Here is a 25,106-nt window from a genome sequence, read left to right as displayed (position 1 = left end):
GAGGCTGCGGGCATTTCAAAGTTCACCTCCCACACCTCCCGCGACCCACGGAAAGCGTGGAACAAACCGTGCCAGCTTCCGAGAAAAAGGACTACCCCCACTGCCAAGGTTACCGCGCATGCGCCCCTAGCTCGTCTTCAGGCCTCGACCAGCTGGTGGCGCCATTTCTCCCCGTCCTTCCCCCCCTCCCATTTTGACGCGGACGGTTAGCTACCGTGATACCTTTATCCAGTTCCATGAGGGCTGAGTTCGCATCCAGTTCCTGTTCGCCATAGCCGGCGTCTGCCAAGAAAGATTTGCTCGAATTCGACGCCATGGCGCTCTAACAGTAATTAGACAAGCCTATTCAGGATTAGAAACTCCGCAGCAACGCAACCATCTCCCTCCAATTTGTTCTCGCGTGTTTTCTTCCCCCCTACCTCGGCTTTCTGCCAGCTAATACCGCGCATGCGGCCTAAGTGCTCCGCCGTTCAGCCTTTCGTCTTCACCCGGCGCAGGCGCAAACGGAGCCAATAGCCACTCGCCCTGGGGCTTCCTCAGTGGGAGGAGGGAGGGCGGGTGAGAAGGAGGCGGGGATCTCGAAGGAGGCGTGGCTTGCGTCTCAGCGATGGAACGGCAGGAGCCAATCAGGTGGCGTTTCGTCAGTTTGGCGCGGAGTTTGTTGGCTGGAGCCGGTGGTGGCGGGAGTTAGCCGGTATAAATGGGCTGGGGACGGGGGAGAGGGCGTGGGGGCTGTAGGTTTTGCACCGCCTGCGGGTTTCCTCTGCTCCCCGGCCTTTTCCCGCCGCCTCAGATGCTGTTCCATTCGCTCCTCCGCCAGCCCCGCCTGGGCGCGATTGGGAATGGTAAGTAACGGTTCTAACGGTCGCTGGCAGGTCGGCGTCCCCAGGTCTCGGGCTGCCTCGCTCTCCCCCTCCCCTCCGCTACCCGGGCGCTCAGCCCCCCTGATCGGAGCCCCGGGCTTTCGTTGCGGCCGGGGCGCCCCAGGGGATGGAGAGAGCTTGCGGTGACCCCTCCCCCCGCCCGCCGAGGCTGGATGGGAACTCGAGGACGGCTGGCGGCTTGGAGTGCGCTTCCGAAACCGCGGGTCCAGGGCTGTCTCTGCGGGATGAGGGAAGGGGTGATCCCTTGAGATCCCCCTTAAAAAGTCCGAGCCTTGGGCGACTCTGAAAGCGCTAGATTAGCGCTAACTTAGGTTCATGTTTCTCCTTTCCCGATCTAGTTTCCCAGACTCGGCTCAGATCCCACCCGCAGGGGCCTGCCCTAGTCCTCCCCCCCGCCCCCTCCCATCCTCCCTCCTCACCTCCCGTTTACCTACGACGTATCCTGTTTGAACAGGTTTTTTACATGTGGACCCTTAGAACACGCGCATCTCGAGGGGCCCAGATCCCACCAAAATCTCGATTCCGCCTTCCTGGAGGCCCTTGCTCTGGGGCGAGCTCGGTGCGTGCCCTGCGTGCTGATGGTTCCCCGTTACCCTGGGAGTGCTTTACACCCCCAGAGCGGCTCCGAGGAGGAGCTGAGTGAATCCAAACCTGGGGACTTGGGGCAGGCACCGAGTGTTTGCCTCTTCTTTGTATCCCCCGGACTGAGCCCCGTGTCTGGTACCAAATAAATGGTTAAATTGTTGTGGATTGTCCGGGAGGGTTGCGAGCTCAAGGACGCCTCGGTCCTTATCTTCCTGCAAGATTCCTCCCCCATCTCTCCTCCATTTAACTCTGACTCCTAGGCCTAGAAACCAATTCTTATCTTATCTCTTCCTGTTCAGCTCTCCCCCTTCGAATTCCCTGATTCCCTTATTATACTTGTGCGTATCCGTGGTGTACCCCTCCTACCATTATATTACAAATATCTTAGGGGCTGAGACCCCTTTCATTTTTTTTCACCTTTGTATTTCCAGTACAATTCCTTGCAAGTACAAAGTGTCCCAAACCTCTTAGTGCTTAAAAAACTGCATTTTTGAAACATCTTATATTAGGCTCTTAATAAATGTCTGTTGTACTGAGAGATCTATTTAGAATTAAAACCTCTCTAGTATTCAGATTGACTTTGTTTGGGGCAGACATTCTTACAGATGAACCAAATGCACAACTTAGAAACAGCAAAACAGTTTTTTAAAGCACATTAATCAAGAATATGGAATACTTGCTAATCAAGCAAATGTTAATTTTATGGCACTAAGTACTGCAGGTGCCTGTTTTGATGGATGTACAAAGAAGTACAGGTCACTTGAAAATTATTTGTGTTTCAAAAGTTCTTTGTAAATTGGTCGAGTTCACACATTTCCCCACGGAAACAATATTGTAAATTGTGGTTAGATTTCTTACCTGTTTAATCCACAATGAAGATGAAATAGTACCAGACGGTATTATATTCTGATTAGAGAACCTAATAACCATTATATGGCATTGTTTCTGTGGGAAACGAGAAGGAAAGGATTGTGATAGCATTATTTGAGTGCTTTTCACCTCTCTTCCACCATAGTGAAATAGAGCAGCTTGGCAAGTAGTAAGAAAGGAATAATATGCCTTAGAGAATTCTTCCAAAGAAAGTCTGTCCCTGGCGCAATAGTATGAATTGACCATTTTTATGTATAAGGGATTTGTGTATCAGAGAATTCTGGTTTAAGACATGGGTTCTTGGATCTCTATTCATCTACAAAATATTCAGTTATCACTTACATTTTAAAATTAAACTCTCACCTTTCCCCCAAACTTAGTGTCCAATCTGGAATTTCTTCCCTTTCCCACATAGTCTCCTCTTTCACTATTCCTAATCTTTTGGAATACAAACTTCTTTGAGAGCAGTCTCTCTGCTTTTGATTCTGTATCCCCAGGACAGCACAGTGCTTTGTTATGGGGTCCCCTGAACTTGTCTTTTTGAGTTGCCATATTTTCCAGAAACACTAGACCCAGAGCATGCAGGAGGCCAGCCCTGCATGTGTTTGGGACAAAGCTGCCCCGCAGCTGACATAATTTGTTGTTTGCACCCGGACCTGGATTACTGTGTGTCCTTGGGAGACAAGACAGGCACCAGACAATCTGTGCCAATCTGGGAAAATATTTGTGCAGCTGGGGTCCTTTGCAGATAAGCAGGACTCCTCCTATCAAAAGATTGGGGGGGAATCATAGCCTCACCTGCATTTGAGGGGCCTTGAATAAAAGTAAAGGGTTACCTAACTTCAGAGGGGCACTGAATAATTTTTCTTTTTGGAAAAGGGGGCAATAGGCTAAATAAGTTTGGGAACTTATGGTTTAGTGGTTTCCAAGGTAAAAGAATTTGGCTTTTGCCATCACCTTGTTCCTCCCCTTCAGGAGGAGCTTTACTGCACCTTTCCCCTCCCATGTCATACCTTTTAGGTGGAAATATATGTTTTTTCCTCCTCCTTTTGTTGTACTGTCATAAATATGCAAACTTCTGTAAGGACTGTGAACTCTTTGGGTTCCACATGCTTGTTCGTTTCTCTTGTAAAATAAAACTGGTTTTCACATAAGTCTCATGAGGTGATTGTTGACCCCTTGGAATAAAGTACATGTTTTTCATTCATCTAATCAGATTTCAAATCCTATTGATTATTCCTTCCTAATATATCTCATATCTGCTTCTTTCTTTCCATTCAGATTGCCACCATTCATGTCGAAGCCCACTTTATCTCATATCAGAACTACTGAAATAGTAATCTACCTGCTCTGTCTCTAGTCTACCACTCATCTTTAGCAAATTAATCTCCCTAAACATTGCCTTGCTTATGTCATTCTTCTGTCCCCTCTGTTCAGAAATCTTAAAAAGACTTCCATTGCCTATGCTATTCTTTAGCTATTATTCAAAGCCCTGTTCAACCACTCCCTTTACACACACCTATTTAAAATGGTTAAAACATAGATTGTTGATATCATTTGTTTTTAGCTTATCTATATTTCCCGGTATTTCCTCCTTTCTGGAGAGCTATCCTTTATAACTATTATGAAAAGTGGCAAAATTAGTCAGCATTTGAAAAAAGTCTGATTTTATAGGTAGTATTCCACATCAATAGTTCTTTACCTTTGCAAGGAAGGCAGGGGAAGTACACACACATCTAACTTTATATAGAGAACTTCTCTAAGGAATCTGTGTAATCAGCCCAACCTGTTCTTTTCATGTTGTCCACATTCCTGCCTCTCTGCCTTTGCAGAAAGATTAGAAGATTGTTACAAAATAAGTTAGAAGATTGGGTACATCCTCCATGTACTTACTGGAAAATATATTATCCATAATAAGGCTAGGGGAGGAGTGAGAGGGATGTGTTTTACATTTATGGAGAGTCATCATGGATCCAAAAAAGAGCCAAGTATTAGATCAGAGGTGGGCAATCTGTGGCCTTGAGGCCACATGTGACCCTCTAGGTCTCCAAGGGCTGCCCTTTGCCTGAATGCAAACTTCACAGAACAGATCCCCATAATAAAAGGATTTGTTCTGTAAAAGTTGGACTCAGTCAAAAAGCTGCATCCAGGGACCCAGAAGACCACATGTGACCTGGAAGTCGCAGGTTCCCCACTCCTGTCTTAGGTCCTGACTTTCCTTTCAAAATCAATTTTAAGTTTCATCTCCTGTGTTTCCCAGTTTCTCCAATGAAAATGTTTTTAGTACACCTATACTGTTCATTTGCCATTGATTCTACGCTAAGAAAGGGTATTTGTTAAAGCCAAATCTGTTTGGCTTTAACAAACCTATATCTCCATATCTTTATGTGTAAGTGTAAGACATAATATATTTCTTGATACCCCTAACCTAATATATAATCAAAAAAAGTTTGTTAGATGATGCCCTTAGGGAGTTTATTTAGGAAATAAGACTACTGCCCACAACAAGTATAATAACAATAGTGTAAATAATAGTGTTTGTTGGTCAGTCTGAAAGTAGCAGTGGAATGGAGGATGTAATGGAGTTGGGAGAGACTTGAGGCAGGTAGGCTCAGTTGGCTATTGCAAAAGTCCAAGCATGAAGTGATGAGGGCCTGCACAATGTTGGTTACAGTGTCAGAGGAGAGAAGAAGGTATATTCCAGGGATGTTGCAAAATTGAAATTGATAGGCCTTAGCAACAGATTGGATTTGGGCAGTGAGAGAGCATGAGGAGTTGAGGATAACACCTACTTTGTGACCCTGAGGGCCAGGGAGAGTGGGGTTGCCTTGGACAGGTAGCACAGAGAGGGTGTAGAGGGAATGATAGTGAGTTTAATTGATTTTAAGTCTACTGAACATGCAGTTTGAGTTGTCTGAAAGGCAGTTGGAGAAGGGAAATAGGCAGTCAGAAGAGAGGTTAGGACAAGATGGGGAGATTTGAGAGTCATCAGCGTTATTGTTTGGTCGTGTGTGACTCTTCATGGTCCCATGGACCACAGCAGGTCTTCTGTCCTCCACTATCTCCCAAAGTCTAAGCTCCTGTTTGTAGCTTCCAGAACACTATTCATCTCATCCTCTGCTTACCTCTTGCCTTCAGTCTTTCCCAGGAGCAGTCTTTTCTAATGAGTCCTGTCTTCTCATTATGTGGCCAAAGTATTTTCCCCCCAAGTTTGTTAATTTATCTGTTTTCAGTTTTCAACAATCACTTCTATGAGTTCCACATTTTCTCCCCCTTATTCCCCAAGACAGCATGCAATCCTATATGGATTTTACACATGCATTCCTATTAAAAACATTTTCATGTTAGTCAAGTTGCATAGAAGAATTAACATGAATGAGAGGAACTATGAGAAAAATGAAACATAGCAAAGGAGAAAATATTCTGCTTCATTCTGTGTTCTGACTCCACACTTCTTTCTCTGATTGTGGATGGCATTTTGTGTCATGATTCCTTTGGTTTTAGGTTCTTGCATTGCTGTGAAGGGCTAAGTTTATCAGAAACAGTCCTTGCACACTGGCTATTACTGTATATAATGTTCTTCAGGTTCTACTCCACTTAGCATCAGTTCATATATATCTTTCTGGGTTTTTCTGAAATCCGTCTGTTCACCATTCCATTACATTCATATACCACAACTTGTTCAGCCATTTCCCAGTTGATGGGCATCCCCTCAATTTCCAGTTCTTGGCTACCAGGAAAAGCTGCTATAAATATTTTTGTACATGTGAGTCTTTCCCCATTTTTATGATCTCTTTGGGATACAGTCCTAGATGTGGTATTGCTGGGTCAAAGAGTATGCACATTTTTGTAGCCCTTTGGGCATAGTTCCAAATTGCTGTCCAGATTGGGTGAATCAGCTCACAGTGCCACTAACAGTGAATTAGTGTTCAAATTTTCCTACGTTTTCTCCAATGTTTATCATTTTCCAGTTAGCCAATCTGATAGGTGTGATGTGGTACCTCAGTTTTGATTTGCATCTCTCTAATCAATAGTGATTTAGAGCATTTTTTTGTATGACTATAAATAGCTTTTAATTTTTTCCTCCAAAAACTGCCTGTTCCTTTGATCACTTATGAATGTGAGAATGGCTTGTGTTATAAATTTGACTCAGTTTTCTATGTATTTTAATTTTATTTTTTTATTTTTTAAAAAGCTATACTGGTCAAAGTTAAGTCAGAGTTGAAATGAACTTCAAAAAAAATCCTTTTATTTATACTTCTGGAGATAAAATATATGCAGTCCATCTGTACAGAGCCAACAGTATACAAGAGTTGCAAAATGGAAGCTTCTTTTCATTGTTCTCAAAAAAAAATTATAGTATATAAAATAAGTTTCTCCAGAAACCACAGTAATGGCATGGCTGTTTGAATGATACTGCTATAGGAATTTCCCTGGTTGATGCAACTTAACTTGCACGTACTTTCTTCCCAGACATTTAATTTATTAGAACAAAAAGTAAAAAAGGTATTATTGATGAGAGAAAAACTAGGCCATGGAAGACCATATGTTTGAAATTCTTCTGGGAATGAAGTTTTACATTATTTGACTAATAGAAGTCTAAATAATTTGAGACAATAAGTTGATGTAAATTAATCTGACTCACACTCTCTCCTAGTCATTGCTTGCAGAATTCTTGCTAGAGTCCTCCTTACTAGGCTGATCCTTCACCTGGTAGATGGTCATGTACCTGAGAGCCGGTGTGACTTCAGAAAGGGCCAAGGAACAGTGTTTGCTGTCCGACAACTCCAGGAGAAATTCCAGGAGTAGAACAGAGGTCTGTACACAATGTGTGTAGAGCTGACCAAGGCCTTTGACACTGTTAGTCATGAGGGCTTATGGAAAATTATGTCAGAATTTGGTTGCCCAGAAAAGTTCGTCCGTATTGTATGTCAATTTCATGATAGCATGTTTGCCTGGGTTTTGGATAGTGGACAATGCTCTTGTGCCTTCCCAGTCACCAATGGAGTGAAACATGGCTGTGTGCTTGTTCCCATGCTTATTATTAGCATGATGTTTTCAGCTATGTTGTCAAATGCTTTCAATGAGGATGAACATGGCATCTTCACAGTAACATAGCACTGAAGTGACATCATTAGATTGGTGATCAACATCTACTTGTGTCTGGGTAGCTTCATACAGGTCTGCAGAGTGTGGGCTCATCCAGCTGCTGAGCTACTGGTTGGACCTCCTGGGGCAGCTCCTCCTAGGGGCCAGAGGCAGGGGCTGGTGCCTGCTCCTCTGGGGGCTCTTTGAGGGGCAGGGCCAGCACCTGGTGCAGGGTGGGCACAGTACCTGCTACCAGCTGCATGTGCTGGGAGAAGTGCAGGTTCTTCTGGATGACAGAAGAGAGGTCGAAGCAGCAGAGGGCAAAGTGGTTGGAACATGACTCAGTGGTGTTGCCCCTGTACCAGTTGGTGCGGTGGCCCCACACAAAGCAGTCCCACAGCAGCCGAACTGCAGTCCTTGCGGAAAGCGGAACAAGGACTTGCCCCACTTAGTGGTGTTGCTGCAGTGGGTGGTCACGCAGTGAGTCAGCACCTGCCTGCTGCCTACAGGGCTCCTTTTCTATGTATTTTAGAAATGAGGCCTTTATCACAGACGCTAATTGTAAAAATTACCAGTTTTCTGCTTTCTTCCTAATCTTGGTTGCATTGGCTTTTTGCAAAACGTTTTCGATTTGATGTAATCAGATTTATCCATTTTGCATTTCATAATGTTCTCTATCTCTTATTTGGTCAAAAGTCCTCCATTCTCCATAAATCTGACATAAACTATTCCTTGCTCCCCTAATTGGTTTATAGTATCAGCTTTTATACCTACCGTTGTATACCCATTTGGACTTTATTCTGGTGGATGGTGGTCAGGCATTGGTCTATGCCCAGATTCTGCCATACTGTGTTCCAGTTTTCCCAGCAGTTTTTGTAAAACATTGAGTTCTTATCCCAGAAGCTGAGATCCCTGGGTTTATCAAACAGTAGACATTGACTAGTGTATCATTTACTCAACTTATTCCACTGATCTACCTATTTCTTAGCCAGTACCAAGTGGTTTTGATGATTGCTGCTTTGTAACACAATAAGATCTGGTATGGCTAGGCAACCTTCCTTAGTATTTCTTTTCGTTAATTCTCTTGGTATTCTGGTCCTTTTGTTCTTCCAGATGAATTTTGATATTATTTTTTCTAGTTCTATAGAATAGTATTTTGGTATTTTGATATGGCACTGAAAAAGTATATTAATTTAGGTAGAATTGTCATTTTTATTATATTAGCTTGGTCTAACCACAAGCAACTGATGTTTTCTAGTTTTTTGGATCTGACTTTGTGTGAAAAGTGTTTTGTAATTGCGTTCATGTAGTCCCTGGGTTTGTTTTGGCAGGTAGATTCCCAAATATTTTATAGGGTCTACAGTAACTTTAAATGGGATTTCTCTATCTCTTGCTGTTGAGCTTTATTAGTAATATATAGAAATGCAGGTGTTTCATATGAGTTTATTTTGTATCCTGCAACTTTGCTAAAGTTGTTTATTATTTCAAGTAGTTTTTTACTTGATTCTCTAGGAGTCTCTAAGTATATCATCGTATCATCTGCAAAGAATGATAACTTAGTTTCTTCTTTGCCTATTCTAATTCCTTCTATTTTTCTTACTGCTAAAGCTTACATTTCTAGTACCATATTGAATAACAGTGGTGATAATAGACATCCTTGTGAACCCTGCTCATTTTGGAAATGCATCTAGCTTATCCCCATTACATATAATGCTTGCTGATAGTATTAGGCAAATGCTACTTATTATTTTAAGGAAGATTCCATTTATTCCTAAACACTCCAGTGTTTTCAATAGGAATGGGTGTTGTATTTTGTCAAAAGCTTTTTCTGCATCTATTGAGATAATCATATGGTATCTGATAGTTTTGTTGTTTATATGATTAATTATACTGATAGTTTTGCAACTATTGAACCAGCCCTGCATTCCTACCTTATCAAAGTGCATTATTCTTGTCATAATTTGCTGTAATCTTTTTGCTAATATCTTATTTAAAATTTTTTCATCTATATTCATTAGGAAAATTGATCTATAATTTTCTTTCTCTGTTTTGGCTCTTCTCAGTTTAGGTATAAGCACCATATTTGTATCATAAAAAGAATTTGATAGGACTCCTCCAATTTTCCCAAATAGTCTATATAGTATTGGAATTAACTGTTCTTTAAATGTTTGATAGAATTCACTTATAAATCCATCTGGCCCTGGAGATTTTTTCCTAGGGAGTTCATTGATGGCTTGTGCAGTTTCTTTTTCTGAGATGGGGTTATTTTGCTTCCTCTTCTGTTAATCTGGGCAATTTATATTTTTGTAAATACTCATCCATTTCACTAAGATTGTCAAATTTATGGTCATACATTTGGGCAAAATAATTTCTAATTACTGTTTTAATTTCCTCTTCATTGAAGGTGAATTTACGCTTTTCATTTTTGATACTGGTAATTTGATTTTCTTCTTTTTCTTTTTTTAAATAAAATTGACTAAAGGTTTATCAATTTTATTTTATTTTTTTTCATAAAATCAGCTCTTAGTTTTATTTAGTAGTTCAGTAGTTTTCTTAATTTCAATTTTATTCATGTCTCCTTTGGTTTTCAGTATTTCTACTTTGGTATTTAATTGGGGATTTTCGGTTTGTTCTTTTTCTATATTTTTCAGTTGCATGCCCAATATATTGAGCTCCTCTTTGTCTATTTCATTCATGTAAGCATTCAGAGATTTTAAACTTCCCCTATCTGCTTTTGCTGCATCCCATAAGTTTTGATGGGTTATCTCATAATTATCATTCTCTTGAATGAAGTTATTGATTGTTTCTGTAATTTATTTGTTTGACCCACTCATTCTTAAGGATGGGATTATTTAGTGTCCAAATAATTTTTGGTCTAACTTTCCATGGCCCTTTATTACATAAAATTTTTATTGCATCTTGATTCGAAAAGGATACATTGACTATTTCTGCCTTTCTGCACTGGATTGTGAGGTTTTTATGCCTTAGTACATGGTCAGTTTTTATGTACGTACCATGTACCCCTGAGAAAAATTCCTTTCTATCCCCATTCAGTTTTCTCCAGAGGTCTATTGTATCTATCTTTTCCAGAATTCTATTCGCCTCCTTAACTTCTTTCTTATTTATTTTGAGGTTAGATTTATTAAGTTCAGAGAGGGGGAGGTTGAGGTCCCCCATTAGTATAGTTTTGCTGTCTATTTCTTCCTGTAACTCCCTTAAACTTCTCCTCTAAGAATTTGGATGCTGTACCACTTTGTGCATATATGTTTAGTAATGATATTACTCCATTACTTCATTGTCTGTGGTGCCTTTTAGCAGGATACAGTTTCCTTCCTTATCTCTTTTGATTAGATTTTTTTTCTTTTGTTTTGTCTGAGATTAGGATTGCTACTCCTGCTTTTTTTACTTCAGCTGAAGCATAATATATTCTACTCTGACCCTGTGTATATGCCCCTGTTTCAAATGTGTTTCTTGTAAACAACATATTGTAGGATTATGGTTTTTAATCTATTCTGCTATCTGCCTCCATTTTATGGGAGAGTTTATCCCATTCACGTTCAAAGCTATGATTACTATCTATGTCTTTCTCTCTGTCTTATTCCCCTCCCATTTGTGCTTTTATTTCTCTCTTCCCCTTCTCAAAAGAGTTTTGCTTTTGACCACTGTCTCCCTCAATCTTCCCTCCCTTCCATCAGCCCCACCTCCCTTTTCTTTCCCCTTTCCCCTCCTACTACCTGTAAGGCAAGTTAGCTTTCTATGCTTAACTGAGTATGGTATTCCCTTCTTGAACCAAATCCTATGAGCTTGAAGCTCAAATCATCTTCCCTTCTTTCCCTCTACTATAATATGTTTTTGTGCCTCTGCATGTGATATAATTTACCCTTTTCTGCTTCCTCTTTTTCTCTTCTCCCTTCATACTCCCTTAATTAGGTTTTTTTCATCACACCAGTTAATTTATACCCACATCCTCTATCTATGTATATCCCTTTTAAATACTGTAATAAATATACAATTCTCAAGATTAACAAGTATCATCCTCCCATATAGGGATGTAAAAAATTTGCCCATATTAAATAAAAAGGGTTTTTTTTCCTTTTTATGCCTCTCTTGAGTCTTGTATTTGAAGATCAAACTTTCTGTTGAGCTCTGGCCTTTTCATCAGGAAGGTCTGGAAATTCTTTATTTCCTTGAGTGTCCATCTCTTTGCTTGAAAGATTATGCTCAGTTTTGCTGGGTAATTGATCCTTGGTTGTAGTCCAAGTTCCTTTGCCTTATGGAATATCATATTATAATCCCTCAGATTTTTTAATGTAGAAGCCAAGGTCCTGTGTGATCTTGACTGTAGTTCTTCAATATTTGAATTGTTTCTTTCTGGCTGCTTGCAGTAGTGTCTCCTTGACCTGATAATTCTGGAACTTGGCAACAATATTCCTTGATGTTTTCAATTTGGAATCTCTTTCAGGTGGTGATTGGTGGATTCTTTTTATGACTATTTTACTCTGTGAATCTAGGATCTCTGGGCAGTTTTCCATTTAAATTTCTTGAAAGATGCTGTCCAGGCTCTTTTTATTTCATCATGGCTTTCCAGCAGACCAATAATTTTAGATTTTCTCTCCTGGTTCTATTTTCCAATCAGTTGTTTTACCATTGAGATACTTTACATTTTCTTGTATTTTTTTCATTCTTTAGATTTTGTTTGACTGATTTCTTGATGCCTCAAAGAGTCATTAGCTTCTATTTGGCCAATTCTAATTTTTAACAAATTGCTTTCTTTAGTTAGCTTTTATACCTCCTTTTCCATTTCCTTTTAAGTAGCTATTTTCTCTAATGAGGTTTTGTACCTCCTTATCCATTTGGCCAATATTACTTTTTATGGGGCTGTTCTCTTCAGTGAGTTATTTTTTTCATTTTGTCTATTGTATTTTTAAAATCATTGGTCAGTTTTTCTTCTGCTTTTCTAATTTGGCCTTTAAAATCCTTCTTGACCTCTTCCAAGAATGCGTAAGTGGAATGATAAGGTCAGAAGCCAGATTGTAAGGGCTTAAGAAGAGAGTGACCGGAGAGGAAGTGGAAGCACCTATTGTAAAAGGCCTTTTCAAGTTTAGCTACCAAGGATGAGAGGTATCTAGGAAGAGTATGGGGATGGAAAGATCAAGGGAAGGATGGGAGGACTTGGGCATGTTTGTAGGCAGTAAGGAGGGAGCTAGTAGGTAAGGAAAAATTGAAGAGAAGTGATGAGTGGAAAATGCAGAGGGAGCAGTCTGTTGGGAGGAGACAGCACAGAATGGAGTTAACCTTGTGAGACAGAAGGAGGGGACAGTGGCAGAAGGCACATGGGTGATATAAGATGAGGAATAGTGACTCATTGCAAATGGCCTTTTTTGTGAAGTATATATAGTATAAATGTTTATGAAAAGTACTGGCTCACAAAGTTTACTTTTCTGTGAAATGTATAAGGATATGTACCTCTTTGTTTACAAAAACTATCTCTGTTTATAAAAAGTGCAAGCTCATGTGAATGACCTTTTGTTAGAATGGTATGAAAATAGTTAACCTCTTTGTATATAAAAAATGCTGAAGTATGAGGTATCTGTAATTGATAGGCAATGTAGTACAGTGGGATAAGTGCTGAATCTGGATTCAGAGCACTCTGGCTCAAAAATAACCAGCTGTGCCTCTGGTTAACTTCATGATGTTGGGCAATAACTACATTTCCTCATCTAAAATTCTGGGTTTGTATTAAATGACCTCTGAGGACCTTTCCAGCTCTAAATCTATTATCTCTGTAAGGAATTTACTTTTTTTATTTTAGGGTGGTCTTCGCAGTATCCTCTCCAGTCACTCCTAGCTGGGTACCAATGCAGTTATAATGATGATCACATTTCTTATGGAGAGATGGGAGTTCCGGTTCCTCCTTTCGGGTGTACCTTTTCTACTGGTAAGGCTTTTGACCCCTTTAAAGAGTTAAAATCCACATTAGGCCTGAATAGAAATTTATCTGTCTCAGTTTTATACTATGCTGAGGCCTTTTTTTTTTTTACACTTAGGTAGGGGGTAGAGGTTTTTAAAAAAAATAAATGTATCCTCTAAACTATTCAGCTGTATGCCAGCCCTTTCCTCAGAACTGGCTCAAAAAAGGGTGGCATCTTTCTACCCTTTTTTGTTTTTTAGCAAAGACTTTAATGAAAAAAGTAAAGTTTAAAACTGCCAATTTCCCCATTGCCATTGGAGTGTGGTAGAGCTAAGGGCCCCTGTTTTGGCCTTGCCTGCACCTCACCTCCCAAGTTCTAGCACTGTGAGAAAGGTGAAGAGGTGCTGTGGCTATAAAGTACTGGAAGTATTTTGCTCACTTTTGGGAAACATGAGTTTCAGAATTGTTTTAGGAATATTTTTTTCCTTTTAATAATAATCCTTTTATTTCTAATATTCCTTTTTGAGAAGCAGTACAGTAGAATGAATAGAAAGTTAGCCTTGGAATCAAAAAGACTGAGGTCAGTTCTTGCCTTTGTATGACTATGGGCAAGCTCTCATCCGTGTTCTAGGCAACCCTGGGCCAGCTGCCATTCATGAAGAGATTCTCCACACTGATAAAATCATAGGTATAGACTAAAAAAATCTTTATCAGTGTATCATTTGTCAGGCAGGTGATGGAGTTAGCCAATGGATTATTGTATTTTTTTTTTTTACTGTTGCATATTTTTTAGTGAATCCACCTATTCTTGGTCAGTTCCATATATTTCCCTAAATCATATGCATAGGCCAAAACAAATAGAGTTAGTTAATAGAGAAAAATGTAGAAGGAAAACCTGAAATTGTAACTCATCCCTTCAATGAACTGAGTCACTAGTGGTCAAACTGTAACTTTTTCTAAGTAGCACCTTTGACTATTGATATCTGTCTGAATTAATTCAGCCATTCTTTTAAGAGTAAGCTATGAATTGTTTAAACTAGTGCAATCGTCTGGCCCTATCTAAGAGTACTATAAAATTAGGTTAAAAATGGATTTTACAGTCCTAAAGGTTAGAAGAGGCTATAGTGTTATTTATAAATTGCCATGGATAAGTATGAGTTCAGGTTTTATTAGAAATTTGAGTAAACACAAGGAGACCTTGTGGAAATCTTAAGGAAGCTCTGTCTTCCAGTTCATCCCTATCTTAATTCTGCCTAGTGGAATTGTTTTATTTTAATGTCTTGAACCTCTACCTTTGGTGGTAGTGTTCATATTGATCTTTACCTTTTTTTTTCTTTAGCTCCCAATTTGGAGCACATCCTTGCAGTGGCCAATGAAGAAGGCTTTGTGAGACTATATAACACAGAATCTCGAGCTTGCAGAAAGAAGTTCTTCCAAGGTAAGTCTTCTTAAATCGATAGACTTAAATACATTGGGGAAAACATTAGTTCACAACTTCAGAAGTATGTGGTCCTACGTACTGAGTACTGTGGGAAATACATAGCACATGAGAACATGGATGCCTGTCCGCAAGGAGCTCACAATCTAGTTGGGTCAGTGAGGGCTGGAGGAATAAGACAAGCATAGAAATAGCTACATTACAAAGTAGAATATAATAAATGCCATAGGTGGTAAAAAAAAAATATATATATATATATATATATATATATATATTATGGGGGTTTAGAGGAGGAATAGAAAAGACTTATGAAAGATAGGACATTTGAACTAGATTCAAAAGATGGGTTAAATTTCAATGGGAGAAGATTGTTAGGGGCTAGGACACTACAGGGAGAAGTAATGACAGGAGTAAAGATTTGGAGAAGGGAAAGTATGGAAAAGTATACTCAACAATGAAGGAGTAGGAATAGGGCAGGCGGGTTAAGATTTAATAGCTACCTGTTTTTGTATTGAAGGTTTTTAAGCAGATCAAATCTTTACTTTAAGAAAATGAATTTGTTGGTGGTGTATACAATAAATTCAAGAGTGGAATGACTAGAAGTAGGGAAATCAGTTAAAAGACTATTTTCGTAGTTCAGGTTAGATAGTGACAGCATACACTAATATGGTGAGTGTGGGAACTAGGTGGAAAAAATGGATTTGAGAGATTTTGAAGGGAAACTTGATAAGATTTGACAACTTTTGCCAGATTGTATTTGAATGCTATAGAAGTAGTGGAGATTTGGGGCCAGTAATAAGAAATTCAAGTTTTAGTGTCACATTTGCAGCAAAATATAATTTCTGTTTTTTGTGTGTGTGTGTATAAATTTTTAACTTTAGTATCATTTGCATTCTAACTATTCAGAAAATGGACCTATCTGATATTTATTTGTTCATTCATATGGATTAATAGTGGTTGTTGCTCTGACTACTGATCACCTACTGCCTTTCTGATTTATTTATTCTCAGAAAGAATGAATGAGTTTGTTTAAGACAAGGGCCAGAGTCAAGATAGTGGTGACAGTGGGAGCAAGACGCTAAACTGCTGTAGAAGTAGCAATGAAACAGTGACAGACAGATCACATTATGTCCTCAACTTGTCTCTAGAACTGCCAGAATAGTTAGATTACTATTAATATGATTCCCAAAAGCCCTGTTCTAGTTAGTTCTTACCTCTCTTTTCTTTGTGTAGAGTGGATGGCCCATTGGAATGCTATCTTTGACCTGGCCTGGGTCCCTGGAGAGCACAGACTTGTAAGTGACTTTCTTGTTAGTACTAAATAAACACTGGCAAGATGCTGACTAAACTCTGGTCCCTTATTTCTGTAAGGTCACAGCATCAGGAGATCAGACAGCCAAGATTTGGGATGTGAAAACTGGTGAGCTTATCGGAGTTTGCAAAGGTCATCAATGCAGCCTCAAGTCAGTTTCCTTCTCTAAATTTGAGAAAGGTGAGTGTTAGTACCCATTCTTTCCATTGTACCATGATGCACAGGTTGACTTGGAGTCAACATGTGTTTCTCTACCACTTATGATTTGTTTTGCTGTGCACAAGTCACTTAGCTTCTTAGTTATTTCCTGTATTATAAAGTACAAACATTAAGGCTGATATAACATCAAATACAGACAATTTTTGCTTTATGTAAACTCTCATTTTACAAATTCAGCAGGGGGAAGGGGCAGGCACCAAAGCCCTCAGGCTGGGTGAGGTGCAGAGCTTCGGACAGGGGAGGGGGAGATCTGTGGTGAGAACTGGCTGTACATGAGACAGACAGAAATGTAGAGGATCTGTGTTCAACCCTATAAACAGTCAACCTCACTTTCCTTTTTTTTCTAGTAAGCCCTACATCTCAGGAAATGAAATAGTGCTCTGGACTTACAGTACTATTGGGGTTGAGGTCCCTACCTCTCCCCACTAGAAAAAAGTGCTGAGGGCCAATAGAGCATTAACTCCTAATCCAGAGCAAGAGTCTACATTATAGTGAAAAACACGATGTGGATTTGTTCCTCTAATTGATTTTCCTAAGTTCCCATTATTACTTTGATATGAGTTATCACTCCATTGCTGCTAAGCTCAAATTCTAGCCCCTCCTACCTTGACCCTGCAATTTACCATTCTGTCCCTGCTGCCTCTCACAGGCCTCTCTCAACAGCCGAGTCTGTTTCCTAGGTTTAGTCCCTTTCACGGTCTTTCTTTTCACATGTTTCTGCTCTTTTAAAAAACCAAGTCCAAGGTTGTAGCCTCTAATCAATCCATCAGTCTCCCTTATTATGGTAGTAAAAGGGCAGGGAGGTAGGGTAGGTACCATGTGCTAGGCCTTGGGTCACATCTTATCAATGAGTTAACCTTGTTCAGATAGTTTGGGGATGTAAAGAAAGCACCTTCTTCTGGGTTCACCCTCTATACATATAGAGCACTTTTGAAAGTTTCATTCCCTTGGAAATGGAACAAATGAACATGTAACTGAGCTATTGTACTAGTTTGTTCATAGAAAAGTCACTTCATATTTGTTTGCCTGCTTCTGATATTAGCAGTGACAGTCCATCAAGGGACAAATACAGTTTTGATTTTCCCACAACTTTTCAGAAGCATAGCTATTTTATAAAATGCATACCTATAGCAGAGTTGATTTGAGTCCTCTGTAAAAAGGAATTTGATTTTTTAAAAACTCTGAAATTTGATTCTTAAAGCCCCAAAGAAGAATTAACAAGAAGAAAAGCGTGCCTAAAACCTTGTTTTCTTTAAGGTATTTTGTTGATAATTTTTGTTTGTGGAGTGGAAAGAACTACCAATTCAACACTTTGGGTCAATAGCTTACATTTTAGCATTATTCATTCTCTTGCATTTTCTGATCCCTAATCTTGTCTCCCAAGCGTGTGGGTAACTGAGGGAAACAAGCCTGTATTTAAGCAGGGTTAGAGTCAGAGAACTGGATTCCAGTTTGAGCTCTGCCATGGAATTGTGGGCAAAGCATTTAACAGCCTCTTTTGGCCCCATGAAATACAGGGGTTGAGCTAGATGACGGGTGATTTCTCTTCCAAAGGAGATTCTATGATTAAGTGATCTCTTAGATCCCTTCCAGTTATAAATTCTGTGACTCCATGCATGTGGGTATATATGTATGTATGTGTGCATACACATACAAATCAGCTTGATCAAAATCAAGCATTTATTAAGTGTCTGCTAAGCACTAGGCACTATGCTGGTCATTGGGAATTCATATGGAAGAGTATAATAGACTCTGACCTCAAAGGGCTTGCATTTAGTGGGTAGGTGTGTATGTGTGTGTGTGATTTCTTAAACAGTGACTCCATTTTTTTGCAGCTGTCTTCTGTACTGGTGGAAGAGATGGCAACATTATGGTCTGGGATACTAGGTGCAATAAGAAAGGTAGTGATTCTGTATTTACTTTGCCAAATATGGGAACTCTTTTCTTTAATCTTATTACAGTATCTGGAATGAAATGTAGAATGATCTTTTCTAATGACCACTAGGGGGAGTGTGTGTTCACACAACTGTTAAGTGATCTCTGATAATCGTTGGGAATATCACCTGTTGAGATTTTTAGATTTTTCTTCAGAGCTAAGTTTTAAGGGACTATAGGTTCAGACTGTTATATACATTACCAGACATAGTCACTGTCTGTTGATTTTTCTTAATTGCTTTTTTTTGTTACAAAGGAAGGCTTGTTGGGTAAGAGGTATATCCAGAAATGACAGATGTTAAAAGAATCACTATCATTAGAACACATTATTTTTTTAAAAGCAGATTATTTTGCAAACTGTAGGAAAGAATATAATTAAAGTTATAAACTAGGATAAAACGAGTGAGAGTTGCCTTAATTTTAATTTAAATAACTTGGTTTTTAGAGATTTGGATTAAGGTCAAATTGCTTTGTAATCCTATTAGAAAGCTTTGTAACAGCATCTTTCTGTTATTTTACAGTTAGTTACTTTTATTGATTTTTATCATGTGCTATTTACTTTTTTCTTTAGTACGCTAAAAACATTGACTAAATGTAGTACAGCTCTCTCTAGCGCTAGTTTCTCTTACCTAATCACGAATGAATTCAGAGGGAAGCCAAGCCTTTTCTATGATGTTTCTATTCTTTAAGACTCAACATGAGATCAAATATCATAAAACTTAAATGAAATTTACTGGAATATCTTTCAGATGGATTTTATAGACAAGTGAATCAAATCAGTGGAGCTCACAACACTTTGGACAAACCAACCCCACTGAAATCCAAGAAAAAGCAGATTTCAAGAGGACTTGCTCCTTCTGTGGTAGGTTCTGAAGATTCCTAAACAAGGAAATGTTATCTAGGCTTACAGTGGTGGCCTGGAATTAGGTAAGACTTTATTTAGTTGTTGGTGCCACAGATTCAAGTAGACTTGTATTGGTCACCTTCCATGAGGAAGGCACGATGCTGGATGCTGTGAATACAAAAAATAATCTTTGCCCTCAAGGAGCATATATTCTCCTGGGAAGATAATATGTACGCAGATAAGTGCAAGGTATTTAAGGCTGAAGAAGTAACCAATAAATGGGCAGTCTAGAAGATTTTGTGGAAGAGGTGGCACATAGCTGAGATTTGAACAGAGAGAAGGATACTGAAAGGGAGAGGGGAAGATGGAGTGTGTCCTAGACATAAGGCTATATTTGTGCAAATGTGCAAAGACAAGAGATGGACTGTTAAATTGGGGAATAGGATGTACAGTGCATCAGAGCAAGCAGCATGAAATAAAGGGAGAGAGAGGTACTTGAGCTACTTTGTGACAGGTCCTTGATGCCAGGCTGAGTAGTTTGTATTTCAGAGGCATTTAGGAGCTAGTGAAGGTTTTTGAGAAGGGGGTTTCATAGTTGGATCAGTGCCTTAGGAAGGTTATTTTTTGACAACAATTTGAGAATGGATTAGAGAAGTGAGAGACTGGAGACAAGGAAATCAACTGGTAGGCTGATCATCTGTGTAAGAGGTGGTAAGGGTCTGAATTAGGGTCCTGAACTGAGCACCTAAATATTAAGGTTCTGTCTTGACTATGGTTCCTGCTTTCTGGCAACTTACATTTCAAGATTACATATCAGGCATATTGTATATTTCTTTCTTTTTTAAAAATAATACTTTGATCTGTTTCTTTTCTAATTGTTGGATGGTTTGGTTGTTGGCATCTTTTGTTCTTGAAGAGGACCAAAATGAGACCAAAATGACATCACTATGTTGGAGTCAAGTTACATTGTGTCCGACTTTGGCCAATCTGACCAGTATGAGCTTGGAATGCCCTATAGGGTTGGGTACAAATAGTCCTTGTGAACATTTGGGGTAGATTTCGAGAATATTATAAAGAAGAGCAGTTGCTAGGACATTTGATTTCAAGGCACTATGCCACAGATAAGGTATAGGCCAGGAAGCCACTTCTGCTAGATTCTCTCTATCAAGAAGTAGATGGGAGTTAGAAAACTGGGTAAGGCGAAGATAGTAAATGAAGGCATTAATGCTATCAGAATCAGAAGAAAGTGACTGTTTTTCTTTTCCCCTTGTCTTGTTAGGACTTCCAACAGAGTGTAACAGTGGTCCTGTTTCAGGATGAGCATACACTAGTGTCAGCAGGAGCTGTGGATGGGTAAGAGTATGGTTTGTATTACCTTTGAACAAACCTCTTTGATGAAAGTGTGATAGGGAACCAACTCAGTGCCATTACAATTCGGCATGTATCTTCTGATAGGATGAATAGCCCAGCTGAAACCAGGATACCAGTAAATCAACCCAATTAGGTCTCTTCTACCCCAAGAACAAGAGAGACAAAATAGTTCACTTACTTATGGATCCTTTAAGATTTACAAAGCATTTTCCTCATACCAGACCTGGTGAGTTAGACTGTAGAAGTGTTTTTATCTCTATTTCATATATGAGGAATTGGCTTCACAGAAGCCTTGGTTGCACAGCTTCTAAGTATTTACGTCAAATTTAGCCAGGTTTTATGAATTTTAGGACTAGTACTTTTAATTCTGTGCTACAATAATCTATCCTTATTTTAACTGCCAGAGTTCCTAGTGTTTGAGGATTAGACATTTATCTCTCTGCGTTTAAGAATAGAACCTCTGTGAAACTGGTTATTTCAGAATTTGTTTTTTAACATTTTTGATTGGAGCCCTAACAAAAGCTAGTTGCTTTTCCAACCTAACAATAAGGTCTCAGTATCTTTTAGGTATGTATTTTTCAAGGATCTGTGATTTTGTTGGTATGTATATTCAATCCCCTGATGTAGATACTAATCACTTTAATGACTTTGTAAGCCATCCTTGTGAATTTATTGGCCAGTCTGATGGTGAGCCTCTTTGCGTGGAACTAGGCTAGTCCTTGGACAATATCTTAAGTCCATCACTGTTGTATAAAGCTTTGCCCATATTGTTAGAATATGCTCCCATATTCTAGACCTTACACTCTGGAGGCATAATCTTGAGAACCAAGGGTTTCTACCATGCCATAGTGAAGCATTGGGTAGGAGGAAAGAATCAAAAGTGTCCACAATAATTCTTTTGCCTTTCTGGATTGCTAAACAAATCAGTCTGTTTGGATTTGCTGGTAACTATTGATATATTGCTCTATTGGAAACGGGAAAAGATAAGAAATCATATTACTTCATGAATGTGTATTTGCTTCATGTTTCTGCATAAGCTTTTGAAAACAGGAGCTATTGTTTTCCTCTTGTTGCCTTCTCTTATTATCCGTAGTACCTAGTATAGAAGTTAACATTTTTTCAATCTGTGTGATGTTGACTTTCTGTTGTCTAGAAGTTGGCATCTTACTATAGACTGAAGTCCTAGGAATCAAAGAAATTGACTTCACTTTTTAGTTATGTTTAGTTGATTGCTATTTCTTACTCTGTCTTTGAACAGAGATACTATGTACTAACCCTAATACTTTATTTTCACATTGTTGGTTTATTTGAAGTGGAATGTTAAGACAATTATTTAATTTCTTATGTTATCTAAACATTTCAAGGGACAGCTAGTCTCAATTATTTAAATTATTGCTTAAGATCTCAAAAGAAATAGCCTTAGCTATCACTTCATTTACCAGAGTTGAAGGATATGTGCTGAATATTATAGGCTTGGAAAGTGCTTTCTGAAAACAATGGGATAAGTATTATCAAGAGCAGCCTTCTTCCTTTTCCTTTCCCTTCAAGTAAACTGCAAGGTAACTGCTATCATTGGGTCAAATCACATCTGTTTCCCTTTTGTCAAACAAAGCTTCACAGTCAGCTATCTGTATAAACTCTCATTCCACATTTCTCAATGAGAATCCTTCGGTACACCTGGTGGAGATGTTAGAGGAGTTCTGACAAAAGTCATTCCAAACTTAGTAGGTGTGAGGTAAATTGGAGAGGGGAAGAAACTGCTCTAAAAATCTCCTATCCTCTGTCTTGACTTCCAGGGTGGTCAAAGTATGGGATCTGCGCAAGAATTATACTGCCTTTCGACAGGAACCTCTGGCTTGCAAATCCTTCCCATACCCAGGTAGCAGCACACGAAAACTAGGTAAGTAAGCCTTTGCTTGGGCAACATGACCTCAGGGGAACCAGGAGGGTTTCAAGTTTGTCTCAAAGCTTAAAAAATTAACATGTCACATTAACTAACCACTTTTTTAGTTATATAAATAAATGGAAGAGTTGCCCTTGGGAATTTTTGGTTTTATGCACTCTGGAGTTATTGGGTTATTGTTGTTTAATCTGGGATTTGAAGAGCTTTCTGTCCATGTTAAAAGAAAAGATTCTCTGTCCTGGAAGAAGCAGAAATCGGATTATTATTTTGGTATGATCTATTCATAGCTATGATCCATTTTTATCACTAAACTACTGCTAGCACTGCCCACTCTTACCAGTGGCCTGCTGATGGAAGTCTTCTTTTTTCAGGATACTCAAGTTTAATTTTGGATTCTACTGGCTCTACTCTGTTTGCTAACTGCACAGATGATAACATCTATGTGTTCAATATGACAGGATTAAAGACTTCTCCAGGTAAGACAACGGTGTCATTGAAATGACTGTCAGGAAGTTCAAATGACAGTTTTGTTCAAAGTCAACTGCTAATTAACCTCATTTAGAGACTTTTAGGCTTTTCAGAATTTTTTTTAACAAATACACTCACTTGACTTCAATTTTTTTATCAGATGTTTAAGACTTATTTGTATTATACATAATGGTGTGTATGGTGATAAAAGAGCCAAGAAAGCTCATTTAGCATCTTCTTCTCAACCATTTATATTGTACCCTAGCCTTAGATTTAATCCTAACATTTCATTTACTCTTTTCTAGACTCCTGAAATAATTTGAGTGTTTATGATCTACATATACAAGAGAATGAAATTATTCCTTAGGAAGTCCAGATGATGCCCAAACATTAGATTATTCATTCAAAAATTTCTCGGGTATCTAATAAGTACAGTACACTGTTCTGGTACCATGGAGCATATAGAGATGAATAATACATGGCCCTTGATCTTATGAAACTGGTAGAATATTAGGAATATATCATTTGTTACCTTATGTTATGATCATTTGTGCATGTTTTAAATGCACGATCCTAACTGAAAGGGTCAAGGAAGGATGTGAAGAGGAGGTAGCATGTAAACTGCACCTTCAAGGAGATAAGTGGGGTTTAGACAGGAGGTTGGGGGCTGGGGTATAGAATAATCAAGGCAGAGGAAATGAAACAGGCAAGAAATAATGGTATCATGAGGAACAGTTGGTAAGCCTACTTTGGCTAACATGAAAAAGGAGTATAAGGGGAGCTAAGGTCAAAAGAGTAATTTATTTAGATCATAGCCCTTTAATGCCATGCTAGGGACTTTGGAGTTTATTCAGTAGTAAGTATACCTTAAGAAAATACCCCTGGTTGCAGTGTATAAAATGGATTGAGGAGAGAGACTCCTTAATGGTCTATTCTCAGAGTTGAAAGTAATGAGAACCTGAACCAGAGTTTTGGCCATGGCAGACTTAGAGGTAAGGTCTGTATGGCAGTTGGAAAAACTCTAGATATTTAGAGAACGGAAAATTAAGGAAGGAATTACTGCTTTCAGTTATAAGGAACTCATGAGGGGGAAAGTTTGGGACTGCCCACAGAGAGCAACGTTAGGAGTGATTGGTGAAAGCTGTGGAGAGGCAGATTTAGATTTGATACAAAGAAAAATTTCATCAGTGTTAGAGCTTTCCAAAAGCGAATTAAGCTTTCTGAAGAGATTGTAATAAAGCCCCTCTCACTGAAGGACTTCAAATGGGAACCAAATAATTGCTTGAAATGGGGTGGGCAGGGGAGGGAGTAGGATTGGATTATACCTCTTAAGTTTCTATAAATCTGTGACTTAGTGACTGATTAGATATGAGAGTGAGGGAGGAGTCCAAAGTTGATTGTAGCCTTGATGAATAAAAGGATGCTAATGTTATTCCTAGAAACAGGAGAAATCCAGAAGATTGGGGGGGGGGGGTGTTTTTGTTTGTTTGTAGAAAGATCTGATCTGGATGGACTGAGTTTCCGATGCTGTTAGATCAGTCAGGTGACAAAGCTCAGAGCCAGGTGAAGTACACTTTAGGGGAAAGAAGTGAGAAGATGCAAATTTGTGATGTCCATATAAAAGATGATAGTTGAAACCATGAAAATGGAGGAGCTTGCTAAGAGAATGCATGTAGAGAAAAGAGGCTCATGGGTAGAACTCTGTTTTGGGATCAGGAGGGCTGGAGCAGGAAAGTGACAGCTAAATAGGAGAGATAAGTAGAGATACAGAGAAATTATGAGGTGTAGAAAGTTGAAGGAATTCATAATCTCTGTAGTAATTGGGATGTGTGAAATGTGAAAAAGAGGGGAAATGTGAAAAAGTCAAGCCCACACTGAAAACAGTTTCAAAGCAAAATAAATGATGTCATCAGGGAACAGCCACGTTTTGGCAATGATGAGGAGAGGAAAGGAAGTTTTGACACTGTATCAGTTGAGATTTTTTCCTTTTCTTTTAAATATCTGTGAATCTTTCAGGACATGTCCTGAGGTCAATATATATTGGGCATAATCTCTATCTACAGTACTGGATTACTACAGTACTAGCTGATAGTACTATCAGAGTACTATAAGAGCCCAAATGAGCAAAGAAAGGATAAATTTAGCCCACCATTCAGAGTGAAACCAATGATGTGATCACACTAAGTTTACCATGAACCAGCAGAGGGCAGTAAACACTTAGGGATTGCTGGGAAGTCCGGTCTAGTTTGACAATCGCAGTTTTAGGGTAGAAGGTGAG

At 39.1% G+C, this 25,106-nt stretch overlaps 2 protein-coding genes across 5 annotated transcripts in view; one reads left to right on the top strand and one right to left on the bottom strand.

Moving 5' to 3' along the window:
- The window catches only part of INTS7 (integrator complex subunit 7), an 80,070-nt gene extending 78,485 nt beyond the window's left edge, over positions 1-1,585 (bottom strand). The window contains exon 1 of one of the 3 annotated variants that reach the window (XM_072647890.1): positions 1,315-1,585. Coding sequence is in view for 1 of the 3 variants with exons in the window: in XM_072647887.1 (XP_072503988.1) it covers positions 223-316 (94 nt within the window). In the remaining 2 variants the exon portion in view is untranslated. Of the gene's footprint in view, positions 1-214; positions 446-1,314 lie in introns of those variants that run through there. The other 2 variants (XM_072647887.1, XM_072647889.1) reach the window with 2 other exon arrangements.
- Positions 673-25,106, top strand: part of DTL (denticleless E3 ubiquitin protein ligase homolog) — a 44,432-nt gene continuing 19,998 nt past the window's right edge. Inside the window, exons 1-10 of one of the 2 annotated variants that reach the window (XM_072647891.1) lie at positions 673-845; positions 13,240-13,365; positions 14,678-14,776; positions 16,010-16,071; positions 16,148-16,268; positions 18,143-18,208; positions 18,992-19,104; positions 20,366-20,439; positions 22,254-22,357; positions 22,732-22,836. In XM_072647891.1, the coding sequence (XP_072503992.1) occupies positions 701-845; positions 13,240-13,365; positions 14,678-14,776; positions 16,010-16,071; positions 16,148-16,268; positions 18,143-18,208; positions 18,992-19,104; positions 20,366-20,439; positions 22,254-22,357; positions 22,732-22,836 (1,015 nt within the window). In that variant the 5' untranslated portion in view covers positions 673-700. Of the gene's footprint in view, positions 846-6,996; positions 7,156-13,239; positions 13,366-14,677; positions 14,777-16,009; positions 16,072-16,147; positions 16,269-18,142; positions 18,209-18,991; positions 19,105-20,365; positions 20,440-22,253; positions 22,358-22,731; positions 22,837-25,106 lie in introns of those variants that run through there. The other variant, XM_072647892.1, reaches the window with a different exon arrangement.

Source organism: Notamacropus eugenii, chromosome 2 (genome assembly GCF_028372415.1).
Source record: "Notamacropus eugenii isolate mMacEug1 chromosome 2, mMacEug1.pri_v2, whole genome shotgun sequence".
Classification (NCBI taxonomy): Eukaryota; Metazoa; Chordata; class Mammalia; order Diprotodontia; family Macropodidae; genus Notamacropus; species Notamacropus eugenii.
This window is presented reverse-complemented; position numbering and strand designations above follow the sequence as displayed.